The sequence below is a fragment of the Mercenaria mercenaria genome, chromosome 3 (genome assembly GCF_021730395.1).
Source record: "Mercenaria mercenaria strain notata chromosome 3, MADL_Memer_1, whole genome shotgun sequence".
NCBI classification, from domain to species: domain Eukaryota; kingdom Metazoa; phylum Mollusca; class Bivalvia; order Venerida; family Veneridae; genus Mercenaria; species Mercenaria mercenaria.
Window position 1 is genome coordinate 54632904 of NC_069363.1, and position 13426 is coordinate 54646329.

At 34.3% G+C, this 13426-nt stretch overlaps 1 protein-coding gene across 1 annotated transcript; it reads left to right on the forward strand.

The window, feature by feature from the left end:
* Nucleotides 1–1089: 1089 nt before the first annotated feature.
* Nucleotides 1090–9472, forward strand: LOC123524712 (uncharacterized). The gene is made up of 5 exons (XM_045303127.2): nucleotides 1090–2479; nucleotides 2798–3482; nucleotides 3836–3907; nucleotides 4735–4793; nucleotides 5140–9472. The coding sequence occupies exons 1-5, from the start codon at nucleotides 2114–2116 to the stop codon at nucleotides 6022–6024; spliced, it is 2067 nt and encodes a 688-aa protein (XP_045159062.2). The 5' UTR covers nucleotides 1090–2113; the 3' UTR covers nucleotides 6025–9472.
* The last annotated feature ends 3954 nt before the right edge of the window (nucleotides 9473–13426 follow it).

Consider the following 13426-nt stretch of genomic DNA (forward strand, 5'->3'; position numbering starts at 1 on the left):
GATAAAATACAGTAGCGCTCTTTCTTGGTCGCAACAAAAACATTGACGTCACCGCACGTTAACTTGACATCATTCTAGCGTAAGAGTGTTTTAACAGAGAAAAGCATACGAGTAGTAGAATCCATGTTAAAATGTCTTCAGATTGAAAGTGACGATAAACGACTTTTTGTTTTTCATAAGTAATGTCTATTTCATATAAAAAGGTAATTTACAAATATATTCATTTCCGTGACCGGCGCACATCTTTTCATTACAGACTATTAGTGGAAGTTATAACACAGTAAAAAGACTTAAATCGTGCAATTTGTTTCACTTTATTGAACTACTAAAAATATGCAGGTGAATTTACATGACAAAACGAACTGTTAAAACAAATGTTGCATATGCTTGAACTGCAAAAAAGTTCCAACTCTAAATTTATTCGTCAGCGTGCTTCTGTATTCATACCCGTTTCAAAAGTGTAGTATTAAACGGGGAAATCATAAAAATGTATGTTACAGCGTACTTTTCTACGTAATTGTTTGAAAGAAACAGTTTTGATTTTGTATTCACAAGTTATGTGTAAGTCGCATGCAAAGCACGAGCGCAGGTTTGTATTCAAATAAGGTTAGTATTTGGTTACTTACCTGAGCTCGTGCGCTTTTCAGGTTGATACGCTCAATATAGTCTGATTTTGACGTATGAGAGTCCAATATATAGACGCATCTGTCGATTAGGGACATCCTCATGATTTACTTTGCCTTACTTAGGTAAGAACCACTATCGTACTGAATAACATTACCTAAATAACGGACTGTTCCATTATTAAAAGTACAAAAACATCGCTGACCTCAAAACCAAACTATACTTACCCAATGAAAACAAGTGAGTCATGCGGTAAACAAAATAATCAAGAAATCAAATCCATGTACCGTACGCCACCTAAAATTGTAAAGAACTTAAATTTGCTAAGAGAGTATAGTGAATTAAGCCTATATCAGCCTATTATGTTATCAACTCCTCTGATTTAATGTCACAAAATACCAAGCTTTAACTTAAAGTTACTGTGTTATTTTGTGTTATAACATCTACAGAATTCCTCGGGAAACGGTGGTACCCTCGCCCTACCGTGCTCGGACACCTGTTCGCCTTTTAAACGTCATGACGTCATTTCTGTTTACGGACGTCATTTTCCCGCGCTTTGTATTAATTAGATTTAAATTAACTGAAAAAGGCGCCTTAAATTACTAATAACAGAATCACATTTTCAGTAGCTCGCAATATAAGGTTAACAGTCTCGTGATAAAAAAAAAATAAGGAGGCTCGCTAAAGTTCGCCCTTCAATTCTTTCTTACCTAATACAGTCAGCTACCGGACGTGTAATTCTTATATAGCCGGCTACAGTGCATCTATTTTATGTCAGTAACTTTAAGTCAAATCTTGGTATTTTGTGACATTAAATCAGAGGAATTGATAACATTATAGGCTGATATAGTCTTTATTCACTACACTCTCTTAGCAAATAAGTTCTTTTTAATTTAAGGCGGTGTCCTTAGGGTGGTACTTTTTTAAAGTAGTTTAATGACAAGCTTGTAACGAAATAGAAAATCAAAACACATGTGTATGAGAAAAGGTTGTTATTTTTAAATCCATTTTTTCTAAGGCACGATTAACAAGCCTTTGGAAAGAGACAAAATACATTCCATGGTAGCATAAATTAACAGAATGCTTTTTCGTTTGAATGATATAATGATTGTTAAAGTACTTTACAAAATATTAAGAGTAGCCAATGAAACTTCATTTCAGCAATTGCCACTTGAACATCTTTAAAGTAAAATTTGTCATCAAGAGTGAGCTTGGTGATATGTAATGTATTGCGTATTAATGTCGGAGTTAAGACACTACTACTGCAAAATAACAGATGGTTGTAGAAAACGTCTCCAAATTGGTTCATGCAAGAACTTTGAGTTACAAATAGATCCCTTTAAATCTCAGTGTTTAGCGTTGTTTACTAGGCAGACTTCATAGTTTCAAACGAAATAAAATGTTGGTTTCTCAACGGAACTTATGTATTTAAATATTAATATTATAAGTGAAACAAAAGCCAATTTGCAGCTTGAATTAATGCCAAACGATGGAAAATTACTCGGGAAATAAAAACACTCACAAGGAAAGTGGCACAAACAGTTTAAGTGAAGTGCTAACAACCGAAGAATTTCCCATAGTTGCAAGAATATCTAAGACGAATGAACTTGCAGGAAACTATTCGATAGAAAACAAAGAAGTCCTGTTTCAAAGGCGTTTGAAAACAAGATATGCACAGGTTAGAATTCTGGACTTTAAAGACAAGCAGAAATCTGAAGAAGAAAAAGGCATTGATTTCATCATGGAACATGATAATTTTGTTGATGATAATTTTCTTATTCCAGTTAAATATAATGGAACATTGAAGTTCATTCATAGACCAGGCAGCCGGATGAGATATGCTTCTATATTGCAGGTAATTATTGCATGAATTTATTATATTGATAATTGTATAATTACTATGAAGTTTGTTACACAGACTGGCTGACATTTTTTGTTTTTGCAAAAGAGAAAAAAATCAAAATCGGTCAACTAGTGGTTTGTTGAAGGCATCTTCACAATTTTATATTAAGAATATATTAAATCGTACACAAATAGTTAATCTTTTAAACATTTAAAATAAAAAAAAGTCTTCATTTAATGACTATGAAAAGTTTTGCACCATGTTTTCACCATGTCTTAGGTTAGCATGTTTTAGTACTTTAGATACTGATATTTCTTTTTCACAAAACAGGTTCTCAAAGAATTACCCCGATTCTTGCTTGTTGGAGAAGACACAGTTGCCATGCCATCAAATGGCATAGGTAAAAACATTATCGTTCCAGCAAAGACAATTCTGGAAGTTGTTAGAAAATACAACGCTGATGGAGAAACGTATTTACAATGCAGTGATGGCCACGATTCATATGCTTTCAGTGAGAAAGATAGGGTAAACTTCACCGGAGTCGAAGATGAGAAATCATATCATCTGTTTGAGCTGGTGCGTCTGAAATTATTGCCACAGGTATTTCAGTTTAAAGATGTTGATCCTACAGATATAATTCTGGCGAATGAGGAACTGAATAGTGGCCTGTTGACAATGGCCTGTGGACCAATGGAATTATTGCGATTTGTTGACGTTGACATTATTGTTGGTTGGCTGAGAGATAACAGACAGAAGACATATGAAACCTTAATAATTCCAAGTAACCTATGGCCAATGATTCAGCTTCAAACGCGAGCATTTCCAGACCAAAAGGGGAAGCACAACTACATTGAAAGAAAATTTCGTCACTGCATACATACAGATTTTGTAGAGAGGTCTCTATATATAATATCCATGGACCAGTCTGAGATAACCTGGTTAAGAAGTCCTGATTTCTACGAGCGCAATTATTCGGGTAGTTCAATGTATGATGTGGTGCATATTGATTTTCAAGGTTAACTCTTTATTCAATAATAGTAGGCAGATATATTTCGCAAAATAGACAATTTGTTCCTAGTGGTGTACTTAAGAGATTAAAATCAGATTTTACATTCACAATTTATTTTTTAAGAGACTATTTAGGACTTCCTATATGTGCTAGATTTTGATATTTTCAGATTCCATTAGAGATACTGATTTATAAAATGAAGAAAAGTTACGGAATTTTGCTTCACGAAAGAAAGGCGTGTGGTACCCAAAGTTGAATACGGCTAGAATTGTTTAGGTTTAATTTTTTATCTAATTTTTCATGGAGTTCTTCGGTACATTTAATACTTATCAAGAACAATTTTAATTGTATCTCAACAGATTCGTCTGAGGATGAAAACGAGGCCAATGGGAAATATACCGAAATCTTTGACTGCCCTCCACCAATACCAGGTAAATGTTTGTACAAATAGTGACGTGTTTTATACTAGACATACAATAGTCTAACATGTTACGGCGAATTTAAAAATCTACTAGAAACAGAAATTTATTAAACTGCAGGCTCGTAATGTCTTTGTGGATAACGTGGCCCCCACATTTTTGTTATGAACCTAAAATATGCATAGTTCTTGTTAAATCCTATTTTCAATATACTGTTGTCTGCAATATTTGCCAAAGATTTGAATATCTATTCATATAGTAAAAAATATCACTGAATCCACTGTTTATGATTTCTTCCCTTTATGACCCAAGCGGTATTAGTTCCTGTGTAATAATGAATGTAGAGATGTTCTTACCATGTAAGTATGCATAACATGTCTTCGATTTATTTGTTTTAAACCTAAAATTAAAAGCCTTACGGAACTTTAACCCTTAGCATGCTAGATAAATTGTCGTCTGCTGGAAATGTCGTCTGCTAAAATTGTAAAGTTCATTCAATTTGCTCCAAAATTGGAAGAAATATTGACAGAGTAGCAAACAGCTTGGAACCTGATCAGACGCCGATTTAATCGGCGTCTGATCTGGTTCCAAGCTGTTTGCAAAGGCTGTTAAATTCGCCTGCAGCAGGCTAAGAGTTAAGAGTTCACCACTATTTCAACATTTTGTCTTTTCACTGTAAACACATAATCAGGACATCTTTCTTCTCCAATTAACTAATCTAATCGGAATTTCTAATCATTCATATTTTGATGCTTACTTGACGGCTAGCATCAGTTTGCTTTAAAATGTTGTTGCAAATTAGTTCATATTCTTATTGTTACAGTTGTTTTGTATTTCAGAAAGACCAACAATGGTGTTAGATCCACAGGTTCCTACACACTTACTTCCTGAAGTTAAGGTATCGTTGTTGACAATGTTTGTGCGCTTACACCGATTTATTTACACATGTATATGACAATGGAATTATCGCAATTTTGTTATATTTTATCAAAGCGGCATTCCTTGATTGATACGTATCATTTCTTTAAAATCACTTCCATACAGAAATCTAAATTACAAAAGCTGATGTAGATAGTTGTAAATTTTGGTCAGTTTTTAAAAGTCATTCTTCTTCGTTGTAATATTCTGAATGAAAGTTAAAAGAAATAAAAAAATTACCGAATGCAAAAAAAAGAAGAGTTATTGTAAAAATATTTAAATGCAAGTTAAAAATTAATATTTTATTCTTTAAATTATTTTTACAGGAGAAAATGTCAGTTTATGAGAAAGCCCACAAAGAGTTATCAAATTGGTTCACACCAAAAAGTAAGCAGAAGAAAACCAAAAGAAAGAAAAGAAAAGATAGTAATTCAAATATTCAATCACAGAAGAAGGTAACAAACGCATTGACTCCTAATAAGATATCTAGGTGTTCTTCGGAAAGTGATGCCAGAGACGGTATTGGTGCTAAACACAACACAAAACAACTGCACGGCTCCCAGCCTGCATTAGATAAAAACAAATTTCATTCTGTTGAATCTGTTACCGAGGAAACAAGCCTTTACTTGCATCCCGATGAAAGGTCTACTAGATTAGTGAGCTCGGATGAAAACATACGACAGAAATCGCCAACATCGCCAAATTTATCAATATCTAAGTGTAGTTCACAGACCCCGTCCGGTGCGAACTCAGATTTCGATGAGTTGGATTCGGACTCATCACATGATTATAACTATCCAGTCTTCGAGGCGTTTGTCTCTCCACCGCCCGATGCCCTTCATGATCAGTCAGAGACCGATTCAAGCATGTTCCCAGCGGCTGTGCAAGACTCAGAGCCAAAGTCGCCAAGCAGGAACATAATAGAAAGGGATGCGACCGCTTCTGTCAAAGAGCATTCTGTTCAAGGAGAGAATTTGCCTGAGGAAAATTTTTATCGATGTTCAGTTTTTGAAACTTCACAATGCTTTAGACATTGTGGCATGGAAGAGTTTGCAGATGAATGTTTCAAGAACAGACTTGATGGCTCTTTTTTCAAAAGCTTTGATCTGCAAGAATTGAAAGGAGATCCTTTCCATCTTTCCAACTTTCATGTTCTAAAAGTCAGAAAAATAATATATGAAGGTTGGAGACCGAGTAACGGCAACAATTAAGGTTCTGTAGGACATTAATGGAACTTGTAACGAGAACTTTTATACTGAACACAATCAATTAAAGACAGGTGCGGTTCTATAATTTTATTCATGTAAAATGCGAATATTGTGTCGTAAATATGTACTCACTTGTTAGTTATTCTATTGCGTCATCAGCACATCTTGTTTCAAAGCAGTGAAAATATCATATTTAATTTTCAATGACTTGTATGCGACAGAATATGAATTATATCTCATAGGAAGTTCTTTGCAAAATATACTTCAATAAAGATATAGATGTATATAAATACTTACACAAAAATAAAGATATAGTCTCAACTGTAATAAAATGTGAAAGAAATCTGACAATTTGATAGAACTATTTGACTTTTTTCAACAAAAATATCTGGACGTCACGACATTGTGATACCATGATATAATGCATGTTTATTGAAATATTTATTTATAAATATAATCAAATGGTATTGGATCGTACATTCGAATTTCAAAAAAGCATAATGTTCTTTGTTCTTTGTTAAATTCGCCCTTGTCCTATCGATTACACAGATTCTGGAAATCTCGCTCCTACTTCTCAAGTACGTCTCCCTTTTCGTCGATATTGTATTAGTCATTTCTGGAGCCCAAACAACGTATCTTATCTCAACACTTTGAGGAAGGTTGGTATATTTTGTCTCTATCTCTACGACCTTTGCAGGCGTTTTCTGGTTCAACAAAATGCAATCGAAGTATTCTCGCCGTATTGCTAATTAAACATTTATGCTGTCACACCTGAGAAATGCACTTTCTTTAATTCTCATATCATTCCACGTTACAGTACGGCATTTTTGTCATGTACCGTTTTTCCTGTTTATTTGATATCTCATTTTTTGTAATTTCCGTGGCAGTTCAGTTACAACATATATTGACACTTTTGGTAGGTACGTTTTGTATTATTTGCTGACGGCATAATCACAATAAAGTGCGCACATATCCTAAAAATGTGCCATTTTATGAAGCGGTAGGAAATGAAAATTTATAATCTTTATACTCTACAATGTCTTATGCATCAGGGCACGTAGTTGGAATAGCACAAATGTATCCACAAAGTATCGAAATTTTGACTTGTTTACACCTACTACCACAAGGGGCCGTGTCCTACACACTAATGTTATCAAAAGGCACTGGAGTATTTTATCCGTTTATTTCATAACAAATCATGGTAAAATCGTTACTGGATTTTGTATATGCATAAATGAGATCAAATAAAGACAGGTATTAAACAAAATATGTGTTTAAAATAAAAACTGAGCACATTTCATGTACCTGTACTTACGGACCAAGCTAAAATTATGTTACAATAACCTACATTGTTTAAACATCATGTTCGAATGAAATGCATATGAACAATATGTTCATGTGTACATTTATAGTTCTGAAAATTTACTTTTCTACCTTATATTACAACATGGTGCAAGTCCACGGCTACCTATTTAAGTAACTTTAATATTTGCCAGTTGCCATTCTGACATATATTTCATAAAGTTGCACGGTTGATTTGAACATTCATGGCAGTAACAACTTAGCGATTTGGTGTACAACTTATTTATAGCACCAACTGACCTAACACAGTGAATCTTCAGTGTACCAACAACTGTTTTGATGTTTGGATAATTTTTGTCAACGTTTTTCTGGTCAATGAACATAAACTGTCTGCGTGATAAGCTACTTTGCGTGCTTGTTGTTTTCTGTGTAAAGTCTACACTTAATCTGCTGTTACAGAGTTTCATTAGGCCTTCTGCACATGTAATCATTGCCCTGCTACCAATGACAGCTTTGTAACAGGCATATTTCACAGTCGCCCTAAGTCCATCACACACAGATTTACCATGACTTGTTTCATAAAAATTAAATATGTTTATTGTTAGTTGCTCACTTTTGAGCAAGAAGATGTTAATGAAATGGCTATCTAACACCATGACTTAAGAACATTTGTTTGTACTTTCTTGTTAATAACTGTTTAATGGTTTTATGCATGGTGTTTTCGAACAACAAATTGTTTTTCTTATGTATTTATTATTATTTTGCTTTTATAATTAGTAACTGGAATTTATTGTTTATATTTTTAGTAATGTATGTATGATATTTATGCTTTTATAATTACAGTTCTGTCTACAATATTCAATTTTCAATATTTTGAATAAAACAATATTTTTTTCATAATATTGATTAGGTAACAACCGTTTAAATGTCTATTTCATGCTACATTTTACCAAAATGAAATTTATGACATTGTAGGATGAAATCGGTAACTTATTTAAACATCTGATTTTGAGGGGCCGTGTCCTACAAAATTTACTTTGAATCGCTTCATTAAATCTATACAAAACCAGAAAGTTAAAAGTTATATACCCTATACTTATCATTCAAAGACATATTTACGCTGGTAAAATATAAATACTCAAACTTTACTGGAAGCAGGAAATCTTCATGAGGGCCGTGTCCTACACGAGTTTTGTGGACAGCCCAACTGCTGGTTTTAACACCAAATGTCTTAGTTATATGTGTATATAGACCTTCAAAACCATTGAAATTCTTCAACGTCGGTTTGTGTGCTACATTATAACACACTGCAAATTTTCATAAAGATTACATGTCAACCGATTGATACCACACTGTTTTTATACGCATCACAGAATATACCATAAACGCTGTATTTTTTTTTTATTCTGTTACTTCCCAGGTTTTTCCATATTCTGGTATTCCTGTGACAGTAACTGAATAACCAAAGACCAAAATTAGCGTTGTTTTGACCAAGATTTACAATTTCGGCGTCTTTGAATTTTAAGCATTTATAAAAAGTCCCTGCATAACACAATTTTTTGGCCATTTTTAGTGGTATAAACACATCATAAAACGCCTGAATGTTGACAGATTCACTCCCCGTTTGTTGTGTTGGTTAAGGAATTATAGAAAGCTGTAATAAATCACAACAAAAGAAACCTTACTTTATACTGTACCATATAACATGCTCAGTCACCAATGTGCGCACTTTATTGTGACATTGCCGTGAATGACAGGGTAATCTTGACCTATCTCCTGATAGACCTTTCAAATTATATTCATCTACAAGTGACTGTACCGTCCATACTTTGAATGAACGATGTTTGTAAAATGTCATACAGAAAACATAGGTGATATACGATAACCTTTTCTTAATATAGCAATATATTAATTACTATTTTATCAGACAGTAAGGACGCACAACTTTGCTTCATTCATAAGTACAAAAAATTCGTACCTTTGAAGAGCAACCGTCTTGTCTGTACATTTTCTTCCAGGACTTTGATCAATTTCATTCATTATGTCTGGAACTCACTTGAACACAAATAAGCATAAAATCCCTGATTACGACTTTAGGGACAATTTGTTTCAAATCGGTGTACAACATAAATAAACTAATAAACTATAATTTGTGTTTTTATTCTCAGTCGCCATTCAAAGAACACCATTCAACGATTTGCATGTACATCTAACTGATTGCAAATTGTCACAGTCATTCTAACTCAACCGGAAGACTTCGGTGCATTCTTGTGAATGTACAAAACATTTACCGTGTTCCCCCCACCCCCCTCCCCCACCCGGAGAGAGTGACTAACATTTATCCATCCAGACTAATTCAGATCATATGACAGTGACGACTCCTACTTGACCGTATGTTGCTGAGCTGCTGATCACGCATTGACCTCGGCACATAACAAATGACATACCGGTTAGTAAAGAAGTCGTGCCAGTGCAATCATTCTATAAAGCGTTAAATGCATGTTCAAATGATTGTATGTATGTTACCCACCGTCTCTTTCTTGGTTTAAACATATTTATTCCCAACAATATACATATGTACATAATAATATTAACATACTAACTATACAAGTACGGTTGATGGAAAGGATTAGAACGAAAGACAAGTCTTAAAGAGTTCTTCTCTTAGTTATTGCTTGTTGTTTTAATTTTGTCCAAGATGGCTCGGATGACCTTGAAAAGCTTATCACTTTGAAAAATGTATTCCATGTTAATATACGTATATAGTTCTTATATAGCGATCTTGTCAGTTATTTTTATATATGGTGTTGGTGAAAAACCTTGCCCTTGCTGTGCATAAGTATTTTTCCAACAGCAGGGTTGGAGCAGTTGATGCAGAATCTCGGTTCCGACTACCCAAAATTCCTTTTGTTTGAATTTCAGATTCACAACAACAAAATGACGAGTTTCGAAATTTTTTCCTTGAGTATATAATTATACCAGAACGAGCACCTTCTGCATCATTAGCGCTTCACTGAAGCTATAGTACAATCCAAAAAAGTCAAAATGATACACAAAATTATTTATTCAGACCTCCAAAACTGGAACATTAACGGTAAATTGTATTTATTATCAGAACTTTGAAATATCTGAAACTTTTACCTTTAGCCTTCTAAATTTCAAAAATGGACTGGTTCATCATTCAATTTGGGCACTACGATTTATTATTTGAAGGGGTGTTCGATGAAAAATTACTAACAGCATGCGGGATGTTCTTGATCTGCATTGGTTGCAAAGGCAGAATCATTTGCCGAAAGCAGGCTAAAAGTTAAATGAAAATGTCTAATTTTTATCCAAAAATCGATTGCATATGGTATAGCTTTCAGGATTAAGTTGTCAGTTTACAAGAACATGAACCATGTTGGGGGAGGAGGGGGTTTAAAATGAAGTCACTGTTTTCCCCATTATTTCACAAAAATGTTGATGTTTTAGAGTAATAATATTTTTAAACCCGGCAACGTAAAAGAAAGTATAACGTAACCGGAAGTGAAGAAATTTCAACAAAATAATTCAGATTTGTTTGTTTGTTTGTTTTGGGTTTAACGCCGTTTTCCCACAGTTAATTAACGACGGGCAGTTAACCTTACCGGTGTTCCTGGATTCTGCACCAGTACCAACCTGTTCTCCGCAAGTAACTGCTTGTCTGATATTTCAGTTAGTAAAGAACTGCTTATTGTCCAGGCTCCGCTCAGGAATATTGTCAAATAATCTACTGCCCTTCTAAGGGGCTATATATTATTTGGAATGAGAAAAGAAAATCTTTAAACAACGTTATTTGTGTTATTCTATTCTTTTTATTAACAAGTTTTTTAAACCGAGGAATGAGAGCAAAAAAGGCTAAGTGCATATATATATTTAAAAGGAACACGTTGACCTCTTTCACATACTATTTACTAAAATGACACATCTAAAAAAACAAACAAACAAGAACAGAAGAGCTATCACACATGCAAAATATATGTCTTTGCAAAAACTGTATATCTCTCTATTAAAAACGCCATGATTATCCATTTTTTTCAAACTGACAAGTCTTTTTTTTTCTCTCTTTTGTTATTTGTGAAGAGTTAAGGGGAGACAACATATGTTATTTCAAAACGCATTATAAGGATAATTGGCTGTGGTGTTTCAAAAAATAACTTTATGTGACAAACAACAGATATAATGTAAATTGTTGTTATAACTTGATATTTTTGCATTATAGATTGTTGTACTACGTTCCTTCATAATTTCATTATTCATGAGAAAAACGACGACAACATTATAACCCTACATCGTTCAAGGAGTCACGACAGAAAAATATCTGTTAAATTATTTTAAAATAGAGCCGGTGTTTTCTGACATGACGAGTTTTAAAGTTCCCACAAAAATGCAGGAGGGTAATGTGAAGGAGGTGTGTGTGTGGGGGGGGGGGGGGGGGGGGGGGGGGGGGGTAGGGAATGATGACGCTGGATACTAAGTGATAATATCAAGAAATAGTTATTGCTATTCCTTTTGGGGTGGGGGAAGTGTTGTGGTATAGGATATGGGTAATTATGTGATATTTAGAGATGTTATTAAGAAATACACGAATCTAAAATTTAAAAAAAAGTTGGAGTTTATGTGGTGGTGGGGTAATGTGGCCAGGAAGAGATGACATGGTGATCAGAAACTAAAAAATAGAAATATATCCTCAATCTTTCGTAGGAGTTGGCGAAGCTGTAATGATGGACTATGCTAGAGGGTCACCCAAGAAGCATTTCTGTGAAATTATTTCAAAATATGAGGATAAAAGTTGTAATGTTTTCCCTTTCGGTTCCATGGTAACCATAATTCTGTATGGAATACATACCTACGATCAGTCCTATTTTGTTATAGATACATTACTTTACACACTTCGTTAAAATGTCTGAAATGTTTGTCTCACAACAGCATGCGAAGTGACCCCAGTGCTCGGGACCTCGGACCTTGTCTCTGGTATATGGAAGAGGCTCATATTTCACAACAAATCTTTCATCATGGCTTGATTTTTGGATGAACACAAGTATTTCTATTTGCCTGTTCATATTTTGTAATGAACGGTTCGATGCCTGTAATTATATACCTGTACCTTATAATTTACCTACAGATGTCAATCATCATGTGACTTAAGGACACTACGATAGATAGTCCTTAAATCCCACCGGGACGGAACTATTTTGATTTCTGTCTTCTGGCCTGTTTCATTGAGCCATTAAGGGTGTTTCCCTTGTTGCTCTGTCTTCTGCAAAAACATTGAGTACATGCGTTTTAGGTTCTTAAGGATTGCTTTTTATATAAATAGTCAAGACCATTTTTGTGTTACATATTTCCTTCTGTTGCCATTGCGTATGTTACGGTTTCACTTGGCGGGGATAACTTTTATTTACTCTGTCCTGTGACTTTGGAACCATAAACCAGTTTAAGCTCCCCAGTAATGGTTTTGTCGCTGACCGTTTCAAGGCGGTGGCCAACTGTGTTCCTTTATTTGCTCGTGTTGTCCCAGTGTGTTTGCTTTGTGTGAGTGTGTGTTTGTCGTGTGCACGTCCGCGTGCGGGGTTAACGTTTGGGGAGGCTGCGTTTTTTGGAACATGGCTTTCCTTGTTGGATATTTATCTTTGCTTTTCATGTTGTTTTAAGATATCACTGGATAACTCTTTGGGACATTGCACGCAAGTATTGTTAAACTAATAAACGAAAGATTAAATGGTCAATATATAAAGCTCAAACGATTATTCATTAAGCTCACTGGATCGGATATGTGGCTGAAATACTTATAGTTACATCGCCTAAAAGCAAATATGGTTTCATGGAATTGAAATCCAGCTTATGGCTAAAAATAATCTTTCTTTAAAACTGAAGTTTGGTCGTATTATAAACATTAGAACATGAATTAGTAATTCTTAACTGTTCTAAAAAATGTTTAATCAAGTATAGGATTCAATCCTGAGTTGCCTCTGCAATAAAACTTTCCTACCATGTTGACCAACATAATAATTAATGTAATCTGTCGGTAACTTAGTTTCAAACTCTTCGTAAGAAACAAAGCTACAATTTCCTGTTATCCTAA

Bases quoted from the DNA above. Each gene is read 5' to 3' on its own strand.
- LOC123524712 (XM_045303127.2), top strand. From the start codon at position 2,114: ATGGAAAATTACTCGGGAAATAAAAACACTCACAAGGAAAGTGGCACA. The intron at 3,908-4,734 runs GTAAATGTTTGT...TTTGTATTTCAG, and splicing joins CTGCCCTCCACCAATACCAG to AAAGACCAACAATGGTGTTA. The intron at 4,794-5,139 runs GTATCGTTGTTG...TTATTTTTACAG, and splicing joins ACTTACTTCCTGAAGTTAAG to GAGAAAATGTCAGTTTATGA.